Source organism: Pseudopipra pipra, chromosome 11, assembly GCF_036250125.1.
Source record: "Pseudopipra pipra isolate bDixPip1 chromosome 11, bDixPip1.hap1, whole genome shotgun sequence".
NCBI classification, from domain to species: Eukaryota; Metazoa; Chordata; class Aves; order Passeriformes; family Pipridae; genus Pseudopipra; species Pseudopipra pipra.
The window spans coordinates 21764468-21791484 of NC_087559.1; the positions used below are offsets into that span (position 1 = coordinate 21764468).

The window sequence follows — 27017 nt, forward strand, 5'->3', positions numbered from 1 at the left end:
CATCAACATGCTACAGAATCCCCAGGTGCACCTGGCAAGCAAACTACTCCAAGACACTTAGGAAGCACAAGTAAATGGGAGCATCAGCACGACAGGACTAGCAAGTAGCCAAACACTTAGATTGAGAAATAATGCTTAAATACAACCTCTGAGCTGCAGCCTAATTCCCTAGGAAGTCCTACTGACATGAGGAGCCAAGAACACAACTGAATCTAATTTTATTTAATACATATTTATTTAATAATTTCAGGAAATCTAATGAAAATTACGCACTTCAGAAATTCAGTTTCAATGGGGTGCTGCTGGAAACGAGCCCACGAGTGGTAAATGAGAAACTCGTGGGGGAAAAGAAATAATAATCCAAAAAATAGCACAAACTGAGAGATGACTTGGAGCCTGATTAGATAAATCACAGAGAAGCCAACTCCATCAGGACAAGTTTTCTATACTAATTAGATTAGGAAACCATTCTTCTGTACACATTATCCATTTTAAAAAAACAGGAATGACTTCCAGAAACAGGCAAGTCTGTATCTTAGGTCTGTTTGTATCAGCCTCAGTGCTTTGACTTAAAACAGTTTTTAGTTTTTTATCTTCCTAATTACTCAAAATTTGGTCCTTAACACATCTTTGAAGCCTCATGCAGATAAACCAAGGCAACCAGCCCTTCCCATCACCAGTGGGAAGACCTGTACATGGAATGCCTGAACACACAGGGGCCCTTCCTTAGTGCCATGTGCCCCAGCTATGCCCAGTCCTCAGAGCTGAGACACAGAAATGCCAGTGCTGGGCATTCTCTGGGCTGGGCTCTCTAAGCAAGCAGCCTAAGAAGGAAAATAAACACTGGTTATGTAATTCTGTAATAAATGAAAGACTGAAGGTCCCCACACTGCCACAGCTCCTGTGTCAGTTCATTCAGCCCAGTCCCAGACCCAGTCACACCACATCACCATAACACCAGTGACACATGAAACACTGACAGACCTTGGGTTTGCTGGAGAAGCCCATTTTCTGTTTTATAACAGCCCTACAAAGGGGTGGAGGTTGGAAGGAATACAAAGGCTGGATTAAAATAAGATTCTGACTGTGCAGAGAGTCAAATTTACTCAGACAAAGCCCTTCCCTGGAAGCAGTTGGGAAGAGAAGTCCTGACCCAGGCTTCTAAATGGCCTCAAATACTAATGAATAAAATGCAACTGTGTCCAGTTGCTAAAAGCCTGCTGGATGTATTTCATTTTGTGAGCATGGCTATTTTTGCATGACAACTCTATAATCTGGACAGTTCTAATATTAAAATCCATTTATTTAAATGACTTGCTATGTTCTGAAGATGAGAGAGCAGGACTGCAGATCAAAGACTGCAGCTCCCTCTGCAAAAGTAATGAATGAAATTTTTGAAGAATTGACAAGTGTATTTTTCCAATTCTTTTGTCAGCAACTGCATGAAATTAAATGGTGTAATTTCTCTTGCCGATTACCTCTGGCATCTGCAAATTTTCTAGAAACACACTTCTGGCAATCACTAAAGGTTCTAAAGCTCTGAATACGTAGGAGGTCGATGAACAAAGCTGCAAACACAGCTCAGGCAAAGCTATCCCAGCCTGCCTGTAATCACTGACCTCTTTAGCTCTGCACCATCCCAGTAAACAACTGGATTGATTGCCATGTAGTACAATAAAACACACACTCAGCTTCAGCATCAGCCTGTTGAATTTTAAGATACAGAATAAAGACAGGACAATAGACAGCACTTTGTCTGTTGTGTAGACAATAGTGTGTTGTAAATCACCTCTGTGTAAGACACACCTTAACAGTGTCTGCAGTAGCAAATCAAAATAAATCAAAACACACTTATGTACAATCCAATGATGTAATCATTTACAAATTGTCAGGTGCCTCTCTTATCTTTTACTAGTTGCAGAAGTTGACAACAAATTTTGTCAGCTACCTTTTTGGAAGTAATTTCAGGAAGCAAACCTTACCTCCCTTAAAATCGGATTCTCCAGAATCCACAAATCCAGCATTCAGATAAAAAAAAAAAAACATGAGAGGCACTAACCTAAATTCCACAAAATCTGCTATTGAAAAGATCCAGGTATTGAAATAATAATAATAATAATAATAATAGTAATTCTAAAACCAGAGTATCATAACTGCCAAGTCAATAAGCTAACATGACAGAAAAGCCTTACAATGCCACTTGCAAATTAATCAAGACTTCTTTAATTAAAATTCCTCTAGTGCACAATTTTTAAGAATTTAAGTCCCACAGTAACTAAAAGCAAGAAGCACACACGCTGATCTCGAGGTCCTGTGCACTGAGCCATGACTCCCACAGCCAGCACTAATTCAATTCCCCCAGCAGGATTTTTAGAGGCCCTCCAAAGATGTATATTAGGCTTGGGGAAAGAGGGTATTGCTGGAGTAATGGATAATTACAAGTTTAAGAGAAATCATGGACTATCCAGACTTGGAAGGGACCCACAAGGATCACCAAAGTCCAACCCCTGGCCCTGCACAGGACACCTCAACATGACCAGAAGAAGAAAGTGCAACCCATTTCAGGAAGTTAAGCTCCAAAACCCATGAAGAGTTACTTTGTTTGGATAAAAGCCAAGTCATCCAAAGGCAAAGATTTGGCAGCAGGGCAGGCTGCACTTCTCTAATGGACACACACTCCAGAGGACTGCAGTGACATAAAGGAACAGATGAGTGAAGAAATTGTATAGACCCACATCTTACTTATTTGATGGTATAGTTCCTAAATGACATCCTGCAAAAATCCTCACTGGTCCCCTATTCTCCCTTCCCCTCTCCATCAACCCCTTCCACTTACTGCCAAAGTGGTTTAGATGCCCTTTAACTGAAGGAGATCACAAATTCTGTAATCCAGCTCTTGGACAACGTGTAGTTGACTACTGTCTTTTCATTCAGGAAATGTTTTTTCACTGACTAAGGGAAAGAACATTTCTAAAGCCTCTTGGTCTGTTGTGGCCAGTTTGAGCTACTAAGTATTTCTCAGCACTAACTGACTTCAGCTCCTCACCCACTTCCCTGCAGTGCTGCACACAGTACCCACTGAAAACCCCTTTCATGATAATCTCTTTTAACTTCATTTTACCTGGTGAGTTATTAGGATCACCAACAGGGAAGGTTGGGGGTTTGGTTGTTCAGGTAACTGACACAGACAATCTAGTTAAGCATCATATTCTTACCTCAAGTACATACTTCTCTAAAGATCTGATGTTTTCCAGAGCCTCTGGATCCTGATGGATAACAACCACTTCTTTCAAAGGATACTGGGGAGAAGGGAAAAAAAAAAACAAAACAAAACAGAAACTTAACTATTGAATTTTCCCAGGCTTATCCCAAAGTTACAAAGCTGTTACACGTTCCCAAGGTATGATAAGAGACCTGAAGAGTTCTAACCTTGACTGGGATGGTTTTTCTGTCTCTGATTACTCGCCCAAGCTCAATCACAGACTGCAAACAAGACACGGCACTTTCGATTTTTCTGTCGATGAGATCCTCCCTGGATTGGAAAGAAACGTTATATTGCTTCATTTTCATTGCATCTCTTTGAGCAGATTGAAAGCATTTTACCCCCTTCTCTGAAATCTCCTACAATAGACTCAGTTATGCCTTGGCTGGGGCAATTTGAAAAATGAACAAACAGGTTTTTCCTCTCTTTTTGTTGGGGAGAAGATGAGGAGGAAATAACTTGCTGAAAACAAATAGCAGAGCTATTTTTAAATCTTTTCTCAGCACCTCTCACAAGGTGGAGAAGATGGATTGAGTCATACTACCTATCCTATTAACATCCAATAAAAAGTACAATTTACATTAATAATATCACAAGAAGATGCAAAAAGATATTATAAATAGGGTACTTATAAAGAAAATGAATTACCAATAATGCAACAATTCACTGGATCTCAATTTTTCATCTTTTCCAGGAGTTACAGATATTTGAGTCTGAGGTTTCAGACAGCCTTGTCATCTTTCCTGGCTTCATCATTTTAATACCTTTCCATTTGGAGGCAAGGCAGGGTTGGGTGGGGGGTTTTTTTGCCCTTTGGGGTTTTTTTTTGGGGGGTGGGGTGGGGAGAGGACTGGGCTTGAAATTTTGGCCTTTTTTTTCTGAGTGAGCTGATGTTCACATCTTGTTTCAAATGTACAAGCAGCCAAGAGTTCTGTAAATGAGGCTTTCTTGATTTCTCAAGTAGATGCATTACTTCAGCTGCTACTCTAAGATTGCACAAGTATCACATCAAGACCAGAGGTACCACTTTAAAAGACAGATGTGAATAAAATGAGGTGAACAGAAATAGTTGCTGTAACATTATTTAGCAAAAGTACTGGGATGAAAACCACATATCCCATAAGGACTGGCCAGGAAAACAGAGCTGGTAAAGCAAAACTTACAACTGGAATATCCTCAGGTTCTGCATTTGGGCTTTAAGATGTCACTACCTATTTTGAAGCTTTTGTTCTTCCAAAAGCCAGACCTTCAGGATGGTCCTCCAAAAACTTGGAAACGTGTAAGTTGCAAGGGAGAAGATTTTGCTCCCAGAAAGATTCATATAGGATTATGTGGCAGTATTTCAATACTACTTGCCATTACTTAACAACATTGCAGAGCCACAAAATGACAATATTTTTCACAGACTGAATGCACATCCACCAAATTTTAATGTGACCCATCTGTTCAGACACTAAGCAACCCAGTACTACCCCAGTGGGGTTTGTAACACAGGTATTGAGTCAAGTTCAGCTGTGAAAGTGGCCAAGTCCCTCAGCTTTATCTGCACTTACCCATCATATTGTTATAATAGTGTTTTCTGTAATTGCATCAAAAAATATCCCTTATTATTAGCTGACAATATTTGTTCTTATGCTGTCATCAGAAAAACATTCAGAGTCAATGCAATTATGTGCTTCACAACTCAAGGTGAAACTCAAACTCCAACATTAATCTGGTCTTGAAAACACACCTTTTTATCTGACAAGGGAACAACTGATACAGAAGGGAGCCAATAAATTACACAGACTAGTAACAGACAAAAATACAAACAAAATGCAACACAGAGGAAAGCTGTGCAAGCCACTCAAATATCTCATGTTGGCATGACACAGCAGCAAGTCAGTCAGCACTAAGTGGAGTAAAAAGTGATTAATCCACTTTTAAATGCTCATGTTAAGGCCATGCCTGAACTGAGTCCCTGTGAATAGCTCACCCCCCTTCCAGGACTCCGTTCTCCAGGAGCTCAAACCCATTCCTGCCAGCTCACTGAGGAGGGCTGCAGTCCTTGATTACATATTCTCCACAGCACTTTCCCAGGGAACAGAAAATCAGCACTGTCATTATGTCAATCTCCAACTGCCTGTTGCAATAACTCTCACTATTAAAGCTCTCAGGAAGACCATACACTCTCCTCAAAGGATCCAGCAGCCATAAAAGAAACACCATTATGGAAGGTTTAAATTTTTAAACTGGCACGTAAAGTATCAAGGTCAGATCCCCTGCCCTTGAGGGTTTTCAAATAGAGCTGCAACACTAAAGTAAAGCTCCTTCTCTTATATTCAGTGACCAAGAGAACACTGAGATGAAGGAACTAAATGCAGGGACTAACTTAATCCACTGCAATACCAGTGTGCCCCTCAGCTGGATAAAAAAAACCCCTCAAAATGTCAAAACTAATCCAAAAATACTTCAGTTGCAAAGTTCTACCTGGGCTGAGTTGATACTAAGGATGACTCAGAGCACACATCCAGTACAGCCATCAGGGACCCAAACCTCTGGGACACATTGGCACTTCCAACAAACCTCACCCATCAGCACCCACAGAACTACCTCTCCCAGAGATGAGGGATCCTCTTACAGGCAATCCCTGGACAATGGGCTAAATTCCTGACCTGGAGCCAAAGGAACTGGCTCTGCTGGCTCCATATGTGCCCCACACAAACAACAATAACTCCAGACCTCGTGGGATCTGGAACCAGCACTCACCAAGAAAGGCCTAGAGATGGGAGATGCACATGTTCTTGCCAATGTAGGGCCTGCAAGGAAGTTCTCTGATCCCTTAGGGCCCTTCTGTAGGTGCTACAGCTTCTAGTCAGTGCACAGTTTGAGGAGTAAAAACCATATTCCTTGCCCACCATAACAAAATATGAGTGGAGAACAGGCATTCCTCTTAATTTTTTTCTTTCCTATGTATAATCCTTAACCTAACACAAGAGTACTGCCTCCATGGGGAGGGAAAAGAAAATTCCCAGCTAAAACTGACAGTGGAGTGTGAAGTTCACTGATAATGAAATTCTCTCCTACAGCAAAGAGACTAACATTAATCAGAGCTTAATCAAAATTTAAACATTTTTTGCTTATAAAAAAGAGCACGTTGACTAGTATCCTAAAATTTTTTTTCAGGGGCAAAGGAATATTCACATTATTAAAGCAGTTTGTTTTCTTGTTATGCAGTTTTAAACACAAATGAAGGAGCACTGTTCCATGAAATTAAAAAAAAAAAACACACAACAAAAAAACCCTCAAAAATTAATAAAAAATCCCTCTCAAAAAATGACCAAAACCCCATTTTGCCACGTAACAACTGCCTCTTACCTGACTTGGGGGAGCATGAGGTAGTGGATGCTTTCAGTGTTCTTCTCCTGAACTGAGGCTGGATCAATAAGTGTTTTCAGATTTTGGTACATCAGCTCAGTGATAAATGGAGTATATGGTGCCTGTAATGTTAAATTCAATCATCATCTTTATTGCTTGTACATTGTGAATCAATAATACCATGAATTGCATAGGGACAGTTCAGCAAAAACAGTGCTTACAGTGTCTGCAACTGTGATGTTATTCAAAATGCAGACTGAAATAAATGATGGAATTTACCTCCTTCCTGACACTTACATGTTACTTTTGGGCATCACGTAAGAAATCATAATGTCTCTTTATCTAGTGATATTTGCCTTGTTTTTAATACCATGGGGCAGAGAAGCCCCACAAAAAGAGGAGGTGGAAAACAAGGGGGGAGATACACGAAGATGTTTTTATATTAACTACCTTAAAGTGTTACTGATCATGGGCTGTAACTCCCTTACCATAAGTCTGCACATGGAGAACAAAACACTAAACAAGGTTTCCAAGGCCATAATGCAGTCTTCAGTCCCATTCTCACCCTATATGGAGAATTCACCAAAAAGAAAAGCAATTGCAATTTTAGGATCAGTAAGTTCACTTCAGTAAACTTCAATGCTCTATGTTAATGCAATACATTGGTTTTCTAAACTGTGTACATTTTGCTCAATTCCATCAAGTGCAGCAGAATTACAGGGCATTTTGTTGGACTGGTTTTCCTCACAAAGCACAGGAGGGGAAAAAAAAAAAAAAAAGAGGTTGACTTCTCATTCCCACTACCAGGCACGAACTGACAGCACTTAAAATCACCAAATGATTTTGTGTAGCCCCGTGGAGCTGCAATGCATTCCACTGACACAGAGCCCAGGGTTCAGTCCCCAGTGCAAGGCTGGGGCAGCACAGCCCTACCTTCAGCCTCCTGCGGTTCATTCTGACGTACCAGTTGGTCAGAATATCAACAAACTTCACCAGCCGAGGGACCACCGTGTACAGCCTGTAAGCTGGAGGGGAAAAAAACGTTTCCTGGAGTTAATATTTGCCCTCTGTGTCAAGCTCCTCACTCGTAAAAACACATTATCATTTGCAGCTCTGGTGCTGAACACGAAACTTGAGCAGCAGCTCAAAGAAGGGACCGGACACGCTGTTATGTTGCAACTGTATTTTGAAATTGCATGTCATCAGTTTTCTCCTGCTTCAAGACAAACATCCACCAGCAAATTGCTTCCCTAATCCCACACAAACACGCATTATGGAAGCCTTATGCTTTTATCTGACTCGTAAAGAGGATAGTGGATAAGAGACTATTAATTGCAGAGGATTTGGCAAATCCTAGATTTGCACATGCTGCAAATACAGCCAAGTCACTGGAAGTTTAACAGAAATCACTGTAGATCCATAAAATAAAATTTCCTTAATTACTGCCAACGCTTCCTTTTTTGCTCACCAGATTTAAATGAGGCACCTACTTCAATCAATTCTCCCTGAATTAATTACAGACTTTTATTATTTTTCTAAGGAACACAGTAAGCTACAAGAAGGTAAAGCAGCAGCAAGGCTGACGAGTTAAGACATAAACAGAGCTGTATTTTCAAGTTCTGTGTAACTTGAAAGCATGGAGGACTGCCAGCACCAAAGAGGTCACCACCAGCATCACTGTGCAACAGGGAAACAAATTTCAGTTGTTCATGAGAAATTAGGGGGGTGGGGATGGACCTTAAACAGACCTCAGGTTTTTTTAAGGAAAAACTTGTATATAATTTCTCTAAAAGCAAAGAGCTTCTTGATCTTTATTCTGAATCAGTGTCATTAATCAAGCAGCTACTGAATAAAATGGATCTTGGCTTTAAAAGCTCCACCACACTTTTCACTGAGTTTTCTAAACCAAAAGTGTTTTTGAAGGCAGAGCAGTGGTATTTAAACCTAAAAAGGAAATGCTCAGAAGATTCATGCCATGGTGGGGAAGACATTATTTATGTGGGAATTTGTACTTCTAAAGAATTCCAAGCTCTCCTCTAGCTATTATTGAGCCAGGAGACTGGTTAAAAGCAAATTAAAAAAAAAAAACTCAAAAAACCCACCCTTCAAGGAAAGTATATCTTTAACAAGAGATTCAAGTTAGCCTGGAAATCTGCATTTCTCTTCTCAATAGCTGTAACCTCAGTTCATGAACCAAAACATGAAATCTTAATTTTTCATCATTCAAGAAAGACATGCCTGTGCATGGAAACATGTGCACATATACACACACACTTTTTCACTCTGTCATCAGGAGAAAAGTTGCATTACTAAAATAAGTGCTTGTATTGGGCACTTTGGAAGAAAGAACAGCGTAGTAAGGCTTACTGATTTTTAATACAGACTTTTACCCCCCCTTGAAACTCAAAGGATTGTTTGTCCTATTGCTTTCCATAATATCTTCCAAAGATCTTGCTACTTGCCCTGTTTATCAGAGAGTCCAAAAATCCCAGGATTTTCCATTATAAGGGATGAGGCTTAGTGGAGAAATTGTGCTACTGTTCCAAAGCTAATAACTCCTCTGGATAAGGGTGACCTCACGAAAGTGAAGCTACAAGAGGTTACACACACACACTTCCCCAACCTGAGGAGGGTTTTGGAGCTACTGCTCCAGTTCTGGGCACCAGAGGTACCACACAACAGCAAACCCTCTCACAAACACACGTGTGGGCTTCCAACACACATCACTTTTGACGTTTTCCATGGATAATGGAAGTGAGGCTCCTTCGGGACAAGCGGTGCCTCCTTTTCTCCAACTGCACACGTTCTCAGAAGGCAAAGCTCTCCCCATCCAGGACTGGCAGAGGGTTCTTACACCTCTCAAGTTTTTCCAGGCTCTCCCAGCATCCCAAAGCTGGAGTGTGCACAGGTATGTTTCCCTCCCTCAGCCTCCTCCAGCGAGGTTAATCCTACTCTGACAGGGGCTCCACTCAGGCCGACACACTGCTGGCTCTTCAAGCTGCCAGCAGAAACTGGGGCAGAATTAACATGAGTTTTACTTCATGAAAACAATTTTTCCACAGGCAATCAGTGTAAAATTTAGCTCCACTCTAAAATGCACTCGATGAAAGGGAAGAAGCAAAGCTCAGTTGCAGCATTTCTCTGGCTCCTGGTGTCTACTCACCACTGCCACCTTCAAGCCTGTGTGTTCTTACACCCCATCACACACCCAGCTGCAGGAATTTATATTTATAGTATATTTATCTCCTTTACCTTGCATTTGAGGGTATCAGTCACCACTATAATCTTCCCTTGTCTCTTCCTGACATTTTTCCTACTTGAAGTGACATGAAGTAGAAATCTTTTTAAAAAAAAAATCCCCAAATAACTTTGTAAAAGAGACTAGCACAAGACTATCATGTCACAGTACACAAATTCACTGCATCTCATTAATATCTGCCTGACTGGAGTCAGAGTTTATGCAGAAAAATAAATTGAAAAATCCTGTTTATTAATCCCTTCCAAATGAGACTGTCACTCATTTCATGAGCACATGACGTTATCTTCATCTAACACAAGACAACAGCATTTAATACCAACACCACTGTCTTGACTAGATTGTCATTTTCCAGCAGAAATTCTTTTCTCCTGCTTGGAAGACCTTCTTGTTCTGTAAAGATGGCTGTTGACACATCCCTTTTTGCTATCTTCATCTTCCTCTGAGAAATCCAGAGCAGAGAATTCAAGTTTCTCCCCCCATATTCACCTTCCTGAAAATAATTCTGTTTAAGCCGTGCACTGATCCAAGATCTCAGGTTCACAAATTCACAAATTGATTTTCCACTGTCCCTCAAGTATTTTCCTCTTTATCTGAAGCACATGAACTTGTGTAGCCCTGCATATTTCTGCTTGGCAACACATGAAACTAAACACACAGCACCATCAAATTTCAAGGACACAGCTCGTAGGAAGAAGTCACATTTTCGTCAGTAAGAGGCCACCTACATCATATTGCTGGGTAGCTTGAGGATTCTTTCTTCTTTTAATGAAATTTTGATAATGAAAGTTTGATATTACCAAAATGACCTGCTTTATCTACTGTAGCAAGATAAACTCATCTTACTCATCTTGGTGAGAGTGATCAGTCTGAGAGGGGGGAATGCAAGAGATGAGAGAAGCACGGTGACTGTTCTGAGTCCTGAACTCAGATCTGGCATTTAGCTGTTTTCTTACTATCTATTATCCCACTGATACCTTCCTTCTCCCCAAGCCCAAGGCTTCTAAAATTCTTCAGAGGGCAACTTAAGATCACAGGCATTGTGGGGGGGTGTTAATTGTTTATTCATAAACAGGAATGACAACAGCCAAAGCCACCCTCTTTCCAATATGTGGGGTTCCAGTGCCCTTAAAGGCATCACAACCTCTTCAAATCCCACTGTGACTTTATCTGCAAGTTTATAAACTTACAGCATCAGAACAGCTACTTCAGAGGGCTCTTGCAGCTCCTCCTCTTTGCAATTAATAGTGTCTTAATGTAATGTGAGCATTGAGAGGTGTGGGATGATAAAAAAACAGGCAGGAACAAAAAGCAGGGGAGTACCTTCCTACAGCTGTGCAATACCCTAGTGCTATCCATCCTGCTGCACACACTCCCAATATGATTACAAAGAAACCCTCTCCATGGAACTACACCAGGAAAAATGTATTGCCAATGCTCGTATACCTCCAAAAATTATTTTATACAATTGACAAGCACTGCCCATTTTATCCCTTTTTTACAGCTTCTCCAAATTCTATTTAGCTTCCTTTTCACTGCTGTCTTTCAGTAACTATTATAATATTAATTGCTCCAAGCACTGCAGAAGACGTTGTTACAGCAACAAGCTACATCACTGAGCTCACACCATCAGCTGTGACAAAAAAAGCCTCATCACTTCTTGAAATCTCATGAACAAGCATAGCAAAATCTGACTTAACACCCATGAAAGCAGCATTCCATCTATTATGGTAGCATTGCATCTATTATGGTAGCTGGTTAAAGATTTCCTTCCTTTTACCAAGTCTCCCATGGAATCTGGAAATCTCTGGATGGAATGGTGAGTTCTCTAATCAAACACAGAATCACAGAATCAGCTGGGTTGGAAGGGACCTCCGAGATCATCGAGTCCAACCCTTGATCCAACCCCGCCGTGGTTCCCAGCCCATGGCACTGATGCCACATCCAGACTTTTTTTAAAAATCTCCAGGGACAGAGAATCCACCACTTCCCTGGGCAGCCCATTCCAATAGCTGATTACCCTCTCTGTAAAGAAATTCTTTCTAATATCCAACCTAAACCTCCCCTGGCACAGCTGAAGACCCAGCCCTCTTGTCTTGCTGATGGTTGCCTGGGAAAAGAGACCAACCCCCCCCCGGTTCCCCCCTCCTGTCAGGGAGTTGCAGAGAGTGAGGAGGTCTCCCCTGAGCCTCCTCTTCTCCAGGCTGAACAGCTCCAGCTCCCTCAGCCTCTCCTCACAGCACTTGTGCTCCAGTCCCTTCCCCAGCCTCGTTGCTCTTCCCTGCACCTGCTCCAGCCCCTCCATGTCCTTCCTGAGCTGAGGGCCCAGAACTGGACACAGCACTCCAGGGGTGGCCTCACCAGTGCTGAGTCCAGGGCAAGAATCACTTCCTTGGACCTGTTGGCCACACTGTTCCTGACACAGGCCAGGATGCCATTGGCCTTCTTGGCCACCTGGGCACATTCTGGCTCATGTTCAGCTTCTTGTCAATCCACACTCCCAGCTCCCTTCCTGCCTGGCTGCTCTCCAGCCACTCTGTGCCCAGCCTGTAGCGCTGCAGGGGGTTGTTGTGGCCAAAGTGCAGGACCAGGCACTTGGTCTGGTTGAACCTCATGAAACACCCCCACAATTCTCCCCCCCAGCAAACGTGCATACCTGCCATTTCAGCTTTGAAGAACTGAATGAGTGATTGGGTGAAAGAAAGAATCCATTTATCCATGATGTTATTGCTCTCCTTAACTGTGTTCTCATTGTAAAGGAATTCTCTTCCCTCATCCTAGCATCAACATAAAAACACAAAGCACATTTTCAAGTCATAAGGGGATATATTCAAACCTCTACATTCAATTACCTGCCAGCCACTGGTATTTTGGCATCTTCACTGTGTTACACTGGTTACCTATGAGAGAACATGAAATTCCAGACACAGGTAGAGAGAGCAAAGGAAAACCTGCCTCCCACTGCTGCCTCACCACAACTTTTAACTGCAGTGATTTGGGGCTGTTAAAGCAGATCAAAAGCAGGACAGCAGTATGTGGTCCTCTTTTCCCTGTGTGCAGTGTAAGCCCCAGCTTCCAGACACAGGGCAGGACCCTTAAATTTAACTAGCTCCTTTCATCCAGGGGGATCTGAGGCACTTCCAAGACGTGTACTGAGAAGCTGGAATCAATCTGGGGAACGGGCACAGGAACAAGATCTTATTTTTTAAGAGCATGTGACAATTTCGACAAGTTAAAACACAGAAGAATGTAACAATCTGAGAAAACAGGTGGGATTTTTAGGCATCCAACATGCACACAGTGCATTTTGCTGCTTTCCAGAACACTGAGGTCTGCACCCATCTGAGAAATGTCATCACTTGGCTGACTCTGCAGGGCACTGCAAGCAAGACCACACACAAGCACATTTGTCTGTGCCCACAGTGTGACTCTTTTCCATTTAATATTCTTACAACTGGTTGAAAACAGGGGGGGTTCTTTATTTTTTCTCCTCAGATTTACAAATAGTATTTAATATCTGGTTTTAAGAGTCTTTAGCCTTTCCCTTCCCTCAGAGTTCACATGAAAAGATGTTTTGGTTATTTGACCCAGGAGTTATGGATCCACTCACAGAGTATAAAGGAGAAGATTCTTAGGAAAGAAATGCAGAAGAGCAGCAATCCCAACATGAGGTCAGCTATCATTTAACCACAATTACTGTGGGAATTACAGGAAGCATAAAATTATTATTAGACTTCATCCAGGACACTGGGATTTTGGTTTCTCTCTTGTAGGAAGCAGAATACGATGAAAAAGTTGTTTAAGCCTGTGCAGGAAATCTAATTTAAGCACTATCACCTCCAATGGCACATTCTTTTGCCTAATTTGGTACACAGGAATGGATTCACTATCTAGAAAGACAAATTACATCTGCTGAAATACTGAAACTATCCACTTAAGCACCTGGATTTTCCACTGGGGTCTTCCAACCCCAATTGAGCTGATCTTGCAAGATTTAATGGGATCACAGCAAAAAGCTGCAAAGCACAATTCAGACAATTCAAAGGTCAAACAGGAAAAACAAGTGTATTTTGGGGGCAATGTATAAGTTTGTCTGATGAATGCTGTCTAGGGATCCTAAAAAAAGACTTGTTAAATATTAGGATCTGGAATTAGCAGACTTTCTTCCCAAAAGAGGTTGTTAAAAAAGATAAAACCATTTGTTTAAGCTATTTACAGTACTAATTACTGAAGTCAGCTGCCTTTACTGCCTCAAATGGCAGCTCTCCACAGTGACCAGGCTGCTACTGCAACAGCATGTGTAAGTACAAGGTTTAAGACTTTTTGTTTAGTTTCCACTCTCCCCTAAAAGTCTGCATGAACAAGGGGTAACCTTCTATCATTAATCTCAGCTGAAAGATTAAAATTGGTTTCAAAAGAAACTATACAAAATATACATCAAATCTCCAATTTTAATGAAAAATTACTATAAGAAAAATTTTAATCTTGTTGGAAGTGTAGAAACTCATGTCAGTCATCCAGCATTTTTAGCAGACTTCAAATGTAATCTGCAAGTCTAAAGCATTATTGCTTTTGTGATTTGTCTTTCTTTCCATTCCATTTCTGAATCTTCTTTTTTCTAAGTTGTATTTAAATTTAACTTTTGAAAAAATAACCGTCATGTCACAGAAGGCAATCTTCATGCTGTGGCTAATGTATTCAGGATCCAGTATTCCCAAGTTAAGCATTTTGATGCAGATTCATAATTAAAGTTCCAGTAAATGAGTTTGCTCAAGGAACTGTCACAGCAGCCACTGCTGAAAATAACTTTCCTGACTTATTTGCCAGTTCTGCTGGTGTTAAATCTGTGTGGTGCCAAGCACTGCTCCAAGTGCACAGGAACCTGCAGCCCAGGTGCCTCCTCTGACAGATCCTCCCTGTGCTGGAGCTGTCCTGGCTACAGGACACAGGGTAACAGCAAAGAAACAGCAGCACTAGGACAGTTTTGGTGGTACCTGCTGCCTCCAAGCTGCTACAAAAACACTGATATAAAAAACCCAACCAGGTTCAGCACGGACATTTCAGAAGGATTCCCTCAAGCACACATGGTACTTGGCTTTTAAGTGGTGTCCCCAGCAAGGTGAGGAGCAGCAGGTAACTGCTCAGAATGTACTGACCCCACAGACACCAAGTCCCCTGCCTTGTTCTTAAGGGTATGAATGCAATGTCATCCCCCTGACCTGAAACAAGAGGGAATCGAGAGCACTCTGACCTGGGAAATGGCAGCTGTTATGTCCTGACAGTTCCCTACCTTCCACTCCTCCTTTCTATATCACAAGCTTGGCCAAGAAGAGAAAGATGCAGGTGATTACAGCTTTATAAAACATGGTGCAAACAGCAAATAACAAATTAGCAGCAAGGATATACAACCTGAGCTAACTGTGAAGTCAAGTCTTGCTTAGAACAAGGAGGTTCAGAGCCCAGACCTCCCTTCCAATCTAAATTTCCCTACAGTGCTAATTCACTAAGAGTGGAAGAAGCAGAGAGCTTCCACTGCTTCCCAGTGCTCCAGAGCTCTGTACCTTGTGCTGCAGGATCTGAACATTCTGCACCAGGAAGCGATAGGCATTGTACCAGGGCAGGAACACATCCTTCAGGATATCCCTCACTCCTTCCTCCTTAAACCTCAGATTTTCTGCTCTTACCACAGGAGAATTGATCAGGTACAACCTGCAAAATAAGAACACATTACTTCAAAGCTTAAAACTGCATCTTCTGATAGAATTTCACACTAAGAACTCTAAAAAAGAATGCATATATATAATATATTGAACAACAACAATTTACTTCTTAGTGTTACAGGATCTTTTTTAAGATACTGCATATAGAATTTGAATTTAAATTTTCTTTCTTACTCTAAAAGTTAATTGAAGTGCTAACACAAGCTCAGATGCTATCACAGGATAAAACAAGCAGAGGTTACATGGAATTAAGTATTCATTTTTAGAACAGCACCTGTTGTTTTGGTAATTTTTGAATTCTTTAACAATGACCCAGTATCTTTGTACTCAATCCAGTTCATTTCCTCAATCAGGAAAAGCTTTGAGCCTACTGCAAAGACAGAACTAAGAGCAAGGCAAAACAGGCAAATTAAGTCAGGGAGCAGAAATTAACATTTCTTCCCCAAATAAACATTCTGCCTACAGAAATAAACTGGTATCTATCAAGTTAACTCAAAGAGAAACTGCTAAGGTCTTACTCAGCTATCAAAAACTCCCCTGAGATACACTTCATTTAATTTTCCAAATATGAAAAACAAACCAAACATTTATTTTCTTTCAAGATTGTAGCATTTCTAAAGAGAAACTTATTAATCCATTTTTTGACATTTTATCAACTTTTTAAATCACGATTCCAAACTAATATAACTTTAGAGGCATTTCCTTTAGAAGCCTTTAAAACCTTAATGGGGTTTGACACAGCACATTCAGGGACACCAGACCATAAATTCTTCAGGAGAGAGGGCTTCTTGCATAAAAATGAATAGATAAAAATAGAGCTATCAGAATAAATAGACAGTAATACAGCACAGAAATGAGTCTTTTCAGGACTGTATTGAAAAAAAAAATTTTTAAACATTGATTCATAGAATGGCTTGGCTTGGAAGGGACCCCAAGGATCATCCAACTGAATTAATATCTAAATTCAAATTATAAACTTACAGAAGTACAGAATAATCAAGTGTGGTAATGAACTAGTAAGTCCTTAAAGTAAAATAGAATTTATAAATCTATACTTAAACCAAACCTTCCATCACAATTATTTATGTGCCTCTGTTTTGATGGTGTTTTATTTGGGGTTTGTTTGTTTCAATATAGCATCCTATCTTGCCTTACTATATGTACATGTTAAAAGAAGAGTAATTTCCTGAGTTATTCCAATGCTAAAATATCTATTCTATGGAAAGAGAAATAAGGGACACATTAAAGGAAGAGTTCCATCAATTTAGTTACTCCAGGTGATATCACCCATTGGGCAGAAAACAAAACCTTCCTCAAATCAAGCCAGAATTACCAAGTTTTCTAGCAATGTATGAGAAGCAATAAGTAACCTCCTCTCCACCTCTCTAACCCAGTAGCCTGTGGCATTATTTCTCCTGCATTTTAAGAACAGATTGAGAGGAAAATGCAACTCATCCCCTCTAACAGCAACACTTACCTCAGGATACATGAAAGCAAAGGGCTTTTAAAGACTATGACCAGCAAATTCTTTCTGACATAGTTCAACTTTGACAGGTATCCAGCCCAAGTCAGAGGTCTCAGCAATATTGAAACAGAATTGTTTTGGCCATTCTTACACATTTCACTCAGTAATCAAGTTCCATGAAGTCTGAAGTTGGGCTGTTAAATTTACTGTGCTGTTATTTCTGCTGTTTGCCCTTTCTACTCAACTCCATATTCATTTCAACAACTTATATCTATATTTTCTGCTGATCTATTTATCAGGCTACTGCTGAGAATACTTCAAAGCTGTAGTTAAAATATACATAGTACTGCAAAAGCTAAAGTAACTCTGCAGGGAAACAGTGCCAAGGAAAAAGCCTCAGTTGTAGCTTTTGCTATAAACAGAGCACATCAAGCACTTGAGTGAATAAGCAGAGAACTGAATTGCAGAGCTCCTTCCAGAAATGAGCCCAGGCTGCAACGCTTTTTACTCTGTGTGGGTGTAGGTATAAATAAATGTGACATTAAAGAATGAGTACACAGGCAGAAAAATGAATTAGCTTTTTAAGAAGTTAAAAAAAAAAAAGCCCCATAAATACTGGAAGTGTAACTTCTGGTGTTTGAGATTTTTTGGTTTGTTTATAAAAAAAGGCAGATTTTTAACAGAAGCATCACCTGCAATTTAAAAATCTCCAATATGAGTAACTCCAACCCTTTTCACTCATATTATTCCAGCTACCAATTCCCTGATATCTTGCTAACATCTTATTTGTAAAGAACAATCCTGATCAAATTTAAGAACTCCACCCAACTCTTCCATTGTAAACACACACAAGAAGATCATGTACTAGCATTTGTAAATGCTAGAGCTTGAAACAATAAGGAACTTCATAATGATTTTTTAAAATTATCTAGAAGAAGCAACAACCATCTTCCTCAAATAAACAAAATCCTACACTAAGCTTTCATTCAGCCCCACTGTGTACAGCTGTAACACACAATTCAATGTGTGTGATAGTTTAAGGTTTTCTTTTATATACCAAGAATTACAGGGCTCTTGAGAAAGGCCTAACTAGTGTCCTCCTGCAGTTATTAAAATGTCTTTATTGTTCCTTTACCTCAAGGTACCACTTCATGCATGTATAGTTAGTGCACCGAGCCAACATACCAGGCTGCTGCATAATTACTTTGTGTGTCAGTGTAATTTTAATGAAACACTTGAACTGTGTTTAATCTCTGTTTGACCAGGGCAATTTATATACATACATTAGGCTGCTCCACTTCTGCTCTTCTGGTTGTACTATTATTGTTGCATGTTCTATACTTACATCAACAAAACCAAAGGGCTTTCTCTCTAGGAAACATTTTGTGCATCATGCAGTATAATGATTTCATTCTCTAAAATAATGATTTAACAGTAAACTAGTTGTATTTTATTCCAGTTGTCACTGGGTCCACTCAGATTATCAGTGCAATAGGAGTGCTGGCTGGACTTGGAGCATCCTGTACACAAAGAGCCTCCAGTCAGCCTGGGCTGGTACCAGCCCTGAGGGAGACATGACCAGGGCACAGAAAGTCCAGGTACTGGAACCACTGCCAGTGCTTTGGAGTCACCCACTATTCCAGCTAATTGGTTGTCAGAGTGCTCTGGAAGTTTCTAAAATTAAGTTTCTTCCTGCAGCTGTCAAAGCCCATAACAGCTCCCCTGGTATGTGTGTGCCATGAACAGAAAGCCAACAAATCCCACTGTACATGGATCCAAGAAATCCTACCTTAGTGCATCAGCTCCATAACTATTTACAATACTCATTGGATCAGGATAATTCTTCTTCCTTTTGCTCATTTTTTGGCCATCACTAGAAGATATCAGAATGGAGGCATCAATTCCCAGAATTCTTGTAATACACGGATAAAGCAAAAAAGCCCTTCAAATCCAGCTTAATTTTTCTGTCCCATTATGTTCCTGCTAGCACAGACATAATTATATATTAGCATATCCCTTCACTATGAATGTTCAACCCACCCAACAACTGAAAAAAATCCCAAAACCCAACCCAAGAGGCTTCCAAGTTACAAAACTAAGCAGGAATCTGTCTTTGCTACCAAAGATCACGGAAGATGCACTTGTTCTGAATCAATCCCTCCAGCCCACTGGCAAAGCTTTACTTGGAAATAAAGGGAAACAAGTGTAATTAACTTAAAATTACATCTAAAACTACATTTATCATCCCCTTTAGTCTGCATAACAGGCATAATTTCTTTCCTATTCTGACTTGTTATTCATTTTCTCTCTCTCTAAGAAGGACTAATCCTGCTGGGAAGAACCAAGTGCAACAGAGAGCTGGGATGTGGGAACCTCTCACTCTCAGGTGCCTTTTATCTCCTACAACACTGATATCACCCTGACAAGTCTTAACAGCTCCAAAGTCCATTTCAGATTCCATTTACAATTTGCAGGACTTATCTGAAACATTCTTTGACTACAAATCTGCTCAGGAAAGAGCTGACTGAGACACACCAACCTGGCAAGAACGAGGCCGTTCACAATGACATTCTTGAAAGGAGGCCTTCCAAAAAGAGCAGTGGAGAGCACCAGCAAAGTGTAGAACCTGAAACAAGAGATAACATAAACCTGACTTTATAAATATATCAAGCTGAAGTCTGCATGTCTTTCTTACAAATGAAATGTTTCATTATGCTGCTTTCCTGTAGCAAAGTTAAAATTTAAGTCTGTGGAACATTTATGTGGCAAAGACTCAGAAGAGGAGCTCACTTAAAGTAGATCTTCTTTGTAGCTGTTTTCTCAGCTGGGATCTACTAGTCCAAGAAGGCTGAAAAATTGTAACAGTAAGCACTAGGAAGGTATGAAGAAGAAAACTGTAGTATTTTCCCCTTTAGTACTGAAAAGGGAATTCAGTCCCTGAACAAGCTCCCTGTTTATTCACTGTAAACCTCTGAACATAGGATCTGTCAGGAACAAACAGGGCAGACAGGACCAGCACACTTTTGTGTGTGTGTGTGTTAATTGTGTATTTTTCAGACTAGCAGATAATGGAACAACTACTGCTGGTAGTACAAAAGCAAGTTATTAAAAATGAGAAGAGCCTCCTTCCAATCAAGCCAACACCTTGACTGGAAGGTTATGGTTACCTGGTTAAATTAGCCATCACCAGAAAACAGGAGAATGTAGGTGTTCCCACAATAAAGGGCAGTAGAGGTTCCTCCCCATTTCATGTTTTGTGCTTACAATCACTCTATAAACTGTCTGGGACACTTAGGAAATCAGTGCTGGAGCAAGCACAGGCACCTATTGTTCAATAGGCTGATATATAACTGAGAAATTAAGTGGAGGTGCAAGATAATGTGATAATCTCACACTCAGGAGTCGAAGCCTTCACCAAAGCAGGGATCTGTGAGCTGCTGTAACTGCACTGTTGGTAATTACTTTTAAGAAAATAACTGGATTGTGGGCCACAGCTTTCCTGGTTCAAAACGAGCATCACACTGACAACTGCTTAGCAACCTTCAAAGAGAAGGTGATTAAAAAAGCTGTAATAAGGCACAGGAGGTTATGTCTCAGAACTCTGTATTTGCATGAAGATTTAGTGGAGAAACACTTCAGTGGGGGGAAAAAAAAAATAAATCCATTTGTATATTCCAAAGCTGTTTTTATTAAAAAGCTGCCTATAATTGCAAAAGCTTTATTCTGACACTTAAAGGTCCTCTGTAAAGGTTGCTGTGTGTATTACTGCATTTATTAAGTGACTTACATGACAACTCTGATCTTACCTCAGACAGGCCTCTACCTTTCAAAATCACCTCAGCTCACACTGCAGGATACAAAATCTCTTTATTAAATTGCATTTTAATTTAATGAATTTTAACCAACACTCCTCCATTTGCACACAAACACATGCACTCAAAATCCCTGTCTTCATTTCTAACCTTCTTAAGAAAACCTCTAAACACAAATATCTGAGCATTTACTCAGATGATCAACATCTATAAGGCTACAGTTCATTACAAGCACAGCAGTACTTCCTTAGGACTTACTACAAAGGTTCCTCATGGAAAACTCCCAGCACTTTCTGCAAAATTTCTCACCAATTCTCATATCAGAGCACCTGCATTTGCAGTTAAAAAGAAGAAAGCAGGACCACCTAGGAGATATTTCAATACTGTTTGCATTGGGAAAACTGGACAGACAGGTTGTGGGCATCTGAGAACATTTCCCAGATTTTATGTTCTTTGCCTTGCCAGACCCAACGAGCCTCAGCAAGAGGTACCCTGGCTGATGACAGCTACAAGACTGTCTTTGAGAACCTGTGATCCCCTGGTTTACACACATTCTGATGGAACTCTTCTCAGTCTTCCTCAGATGGTGTTTTTTGGAAAATTCACCTCATTCACTCTGAATATTTTAGAAGAGTGTCTCTCTGCATCTTATTTTTTAAATACCTTGTCCACAGACACATTTGTTTCCTGAAAACTTCCTCAACTTATCTCTAGTGCTTCATCTTCCATTCACCAAATCTGTCTGTTCCTAAAGATGTCCTTGCAGATAAAGAGCTGTCAGTCAAACAACAAGCTGTCAGTAAAAACAACCTTGACAGACAAGTCCACTTCTTTGCTCTACTTCAGTCCTCTTCCACTCCCCTTAAAAGGGAGAAAACTCCTTTTTCAAACAACTATGGGTAAGTTCATGATCTTGTGGGGTTCATGACAAAACCTCCAGCTGTGAATGCCCTGCAGGTCACCACATTCTGACTGTGACTATAAATCTTACTGTATCTCCCTACATAGTCAGAGACAGAGCCTTTCCTACCAATCTGCCTGGACTAGCCAGCCTTGCAACCCAGCTACTGTAAGAGTCTTTCCTGTGGCTTTAACAAATATCATTCAACTGTTTCTCTATCCATGCAAAAAGTCATCAAAAAGATCACTCTCCTGGCTCATCACCTCGGTCACATTAATTATCCCCTTGTCTCCCTTGACTTTCTTCCCTCCTCTGTGGAGTCAAACAGAAGCCACCAGACCTCCAGCTCCTGAGCCTTTCCCCACCTCCCAGTCCTCACTTCACGGCAGCTGCAGCCTCTGACCTGACACAAAACCAATCCCCATTCTGAATCTTCACACTTTATATACAATGTGCCAAATAAAAATCACATGCTATGCTCTTAACACTTCAGAACTCAATAGTTTGTTGTTCACTTAGACCTCACATCTTAATTCCTTCTTTCTTTCACAAAACAGAAGCGCTCGACTGCAAGCCACCCAACATTTGCTGTTATCAAAGCACCAGTATTTATCCAGAGGGGAATCAAATAAGCAGATGAAGTTTACAGCTAGAATTTTTTTTTTATTTTTTTTTTGTAAACTGTAAGACCTTAACAACATAAGGTTTGATCTAATTTCGTTTCTTTCTACATTCACATGAACTCAAAATTCAAATTTAATCTAGGGGCAAAAATTCCTAGGCAAAAATTACTTCCCTACAAATTGGCTTAAAATCCTCAAAACATCAACTTCTATTTCAACTGCAGTTCTGTTTTTAATAGATAAGTGGAGTTCTGTGATAATTCAGCTGATGAGATTTTTCCTTACCAGGCCAAAGATGTGCCCTATTACCTAAAGATGTTTTCCATAAAAGCTGGCAAAATTCCTTGCCAAGATTCTATTGCTGCAACTTTTTTGTCACTGAGTTTAAGACTATGTCACATTTTACTAAAAAAAAAAAGGAATCCATCCAACACTAAAGAATCATCCAGATGTTGATTCGAAGAAATCAAACTCAACAGCATGATACTGTTAAACCAGAATTCCTTTAATCTGACACTGGGGCAGTGTTGGGGATGATTCCTCCACAAACACTCCACTGAAACAAGATTTCCTGAGCTTTTATACACTAACATCTCAAGTCCCTCCTTCACATTTCATTCTAATCATACAAGACATTAACATGAATCTTTAGTTAAAGATAACCTAGACTTCTTTTACTTAAACAATCATTGAACTAGTTTCATATTTTATTGTTACATCAACATCGATCTTTAGTTACAGACAACTTAAACAATCTTTGATTGATTTGGCTTCCTAAAGGGTATTTTCATATCTGATTGTTACAGAATTCACCATCCATCTTTGATTAGACTTAGACTACTTTCAATTTTATATTGATTTACCTCTTTAGAGTGTAATGGTCTCTGAAACTAATTTAAAAACTACAGCTGCATGGGTCGCTGGCCTTCCTAATTTTTACTCTATTTTTTAGCAGCGTTTAGGTAAGGGTTTCAAAGTTACAAAATTTAAGTACAGTAAGGGTAAACTACAAAATTCTTAAGACTCTTAGGTTGTAAGTGCACCCATCATGACACAGCCTCTTTCAGTGTAGTCGTGTTACAGGGCAATGACACCCCACAATGAAGTGCCTCAAAGGGAATTACCATCCTCGGGTCTGGTCGATGCCTTCAGCAATGAAGTCAGCAGGGAAAGCATCCTCCAGCTCCCTCCTGTTCTCGAAGGGGTAGTGGACCTGGGCATAGGGCATGCTGCCACTCTCAAACCAGCAGTCAAACACCTCCGGCACCCGGCGCAGGGAGCCCTTCCCGCAGCGGGAGGGGATGCTCAGGTGGTCAATGCTGTGGGGAGAGAAAGAGGGACAAATTCCCAACAAAACCAGGCATTAGGACAAGTTCACATTGTGCTTTCACATTAGAATGACAGTTTTTTAGGCATCATTTTAATGATTCTTCAAAGAGATCAGCATTTCCTTTGATAATCTTTGTCACTTAAAGCTATTTCACAGGTAAGTTTTTGTAGTAACAACATTCAAGACAGAAGAAAGCAAAATTTATATGTGTTTATCACAAATCCTCTTCCTGCTTATCTGTTTTCCCTAAACTTGTTTCCCAGGGTTTGGGTGAAGAACACCAAGGTTTTTTTATGTCTGTTTAACTATTTCTAGTAACAAATTAACAGTCTCTGTGACCAACCTTTCTCGATGGAGATCCGTGACTTTCACTCCACACAGCTCTTCCAATTCTGCCACTGAACCAACACAAACCACCTGCAAGAGATACTCGAGAAATTTAGCAGTTATTTTCAAGAAATTTAGCCAGTTATTTGTACAAAGTAGCAAGTTGGGTTTTTTTTTTTAACATCAGACAGGAGACTTGTAGGTCAGTATCTGCCAAAGCAGAGGATGGAGCTGAAAAACCAACACAAATTTTGTACAAGGTCCCCTTCTTCAACCTAACACAGCAGCAAATGATGTTAGAGACCATTGCTCTGATCTAATACAACTCATGTTACAATAACTGGAGACCTGGAAGCAGCAGCATGTTGTCAGCTACCAAAAAAGGTAGGATGTTGTTTGGGTTTTTTCCCAAACAACCCACAACACAACAACCCCTGAAAATTCAATGATCCTGACTTTCATACAAATCAGAGTTTCAGATCCCAGGTTCCTCTCCTGAGCTAAGGAAAGCAGCTACATTGATCATAATCCATGTAAGTTTTCCATTCCAGATACCTTGAACTGTCCATATTAAAGGCATCTTATTCAAAGTGAACAAAGTTTCACAGCTCAGAATGGGATTGCTAAGAAAGACTTTTCTCAGTTTTGTGGCATCAACACACTATTAAGAAAAAAGCAGATTTCCACAACAGACTTGCACTGATGTCAGGAAATGCTGATGAACAAATGATTCTGAAAAAACTGTATGAAAAGAGAGAAGGAGAAAAGCAAACCTTTATTTGCTTTAGGTTTAATCAAGCTAACCCTCCCAGAGCCCTGTGGGCCTCTCTCATCTGGCAGGATTCCTGAGCCTCAAACTGCAGTACAGGTCTGGATTTTGGAGGTCCTGTCTCAAATGCTAGCAGTCCCATTTGGAATTGCCACGGAAAAAAACAGAGTTTGACAGATCTGACACAGGGAAGGAGTTAAATTTATCACCATAATGAAGCTGCAAGGAGACCACACATTTTTCACATCATTTTCTAAGTTACTCTTAGGATAAAATAAATCAGAGTAGAGTCTGAGTAGTCTTAAATATATGCAGATGTATACACACAGCAATTGTAAGTAACAAAAAGGATTTGGTGTATTTAATTCCAAAAAACTGTCATGAATTACAGAGATGACAGAAACTCAGTTTGATTTGGTTTTTAAGACATGATTTTCCTAGTCTGATTCAACTGCTCATCTGCATTACAAATCACCATCTTCTATTGTTAAAGTATTTTTGAAATGTAATTTCTTCATTACTTATCTTTTTTTCTGTAGGAAGTGAGGCACGACAGTGGTTCTGATGGCCAAGCACAGCAGAGTGCACAGCAAACCACACCAGGGGATTGATCCCAGGTAAAAATATATCTTTATCAACAAACTATTTTTAACCCAGATCTGCTCTTCCTTCTCTGTGTGGCCCCATAAGCATCACACAGGCTCAAGTGAGCAGCAGCAGGTGCTTAGTTCAGCACTGCTGGCAGAAAAAAAGGTTTTATTAACAGCATGGGTAAAAAATACCGTTGGACACAGATTTATTCATCTTCCCTAACCTTTATATTTGCACATACTTTCACATATGCTCTGGGTGAAAAGCTGCCCATTATTTGTTGCTTTTAGACCAAGCATTTCAATATTTAAGTAAAACTCTGAACGCTGGATGCAGAAAACTGCCCCCAGAAATTACTCAAGGAAGAAATAACCCCAATTTCACATGAAAAATCCAACAACCACCAGAGGAATGCAGATATCATCCCCACACTGAATAGATGCCTCTGTCCAGGGCAGAAGGATGGAGCTACTCTGTCCCAAGGGGAGCTCATTAGATCCTTGAAGGCAAGAGAAGAATACAAGTAGATGTTAATCAAATCCAATCCCTCATTAGGCCCCACCCACTCGCTTCTGCAACAACAAACTGGCTTTATGCTCTCAAATTAAACTGCTGCTTTGGGTACATTCCTTCAAGAGCAATGCCTGCTTTAGCAGCCTGGCCCCTCTCCCTCCCAATCATGTTCTCCTCCTCTATTTTATTTTGGAGCCACATCAACTACAAAACCAGCTACATCAGCCCTTCATAGCAGGCAGCAAAGACTGAACTAAACAGGCTGGGACTGGGGCTCAACCCCATTCCTGCATCTCTGAGACCTCATGTGAAACCAGAGGTCAAGGTTAAACCCTTTAACAAAATGAACATTAGCATTTTATCTGGGATTATCCACGTAAATAGGAAGAATAAAGCCACGGAGCAGCACTGGTGATCTCCATGTTCCTGTGGCACAGCTCTGCAGCACCCAGTAAATGAAAACATTGGCTTTTTTGGTTTGCCATTTCAGTTCTGTCCAGTGCCATCACCACAGAGGGAGGAGTGCTCACAGACAGAAAAGTTCACAGCTCTATCAGTGTGTCAGCAAGACATCCTGGAATCTTTACAAAACATTTCTTGAGTGTATTAAATATTAGAACAAATGAGTGCTACAGTCAGCCAGGAGTGGCCTTAATGCAGCCCCAGAGCAGCCCAGAATCAGACCTGAAGAAATTCCTTTGCCCTTCAGGAGAGCAGAGTCAGAGTCCTCTTGTTTTATGCAAGACCAAGTGCACCCAAACTACTGGAGGGTTAACATAAGGGATAAGCAATGAAACAACCAGAGAACTTCCCTAAAGGCACTAAATATTAAATACCATGATTTGTATGCAACTCCTATAAAATTAGCCCATGTCTGCTTTACCAGCTTGAGTGTTGTATTAAAAGATTTTATTATCTAAACCAAATGTGTTCCTCCACTGAGGAAATCATTGAGATTTGAGAGCTTAAAATGATAAACTACTTGCAAAAATGTGGTAATAAACACAAGCTTCAAAATTTAACTTCCATTATGCGTCTCTACCTGATAATTATGCTAAAAGAAAACTAAAATAAAAGCTAAAATAAAACTG

The 27017-nt window shown here is 40.3% G+C and overlaps 1 protein-coding gene across 1 annotated transcript in view; it reads right to left on the bottom strand.

Annotated features, from left to right (window-relative positions):
- Nucleotides 1-27017, bottom strand: part of IARS1 (isoleucyl-tRNA synthetase 1) — a 93621-nt gene that overhangs the window by 15890 nt on the left and 50714 nt on the right. Inside the window, exons 16-26 of the mRNA XM_064668149.1 lie at nucleotides 24070-24143; nucleotides 23521-23715; nucleotides 19600-19686; nucleotides 18850-18933; nucleotides 15437-15584; nucleotides 12532-12652; nucleotides 7553-7644; nucleotides 7108-7185; nucleotides 6620-6741; nucleotides 3430-3532; nucleotides 3216-3299 (exon numbers count right to left, since the gene is read on the bottom strand). Of these exons, the coding sequence (XP_064524219.1) occupies nucleotides 3216-3299; nucleotides 3430-3532; nucleotides 6620-6741; nucleotides 7108-7185; nucleotides 7553-7644; nucleotides 12532-12652; nucleotides 15437-15584; nucleotides 18850-18933; nucleotides 19600-19686; nucleotides 23521-23715; nucleotides 24070-24143 (1188 nt within the window). The remainder of the gene's footprint in view (nucleotides 1-3215; nucleotides 3300-3429; nucleotides 3533-6619; nucleotides 6742-7107; nucleotides 7186-7552; nucleotides 7645-12531; nucleotides 12653-15436; nucleotides 15585-18849; nucleotides 18934-19599; nucleotides 19687-23520; nucleotides 23716-24069; nucleotides 24144-27017) is intronic.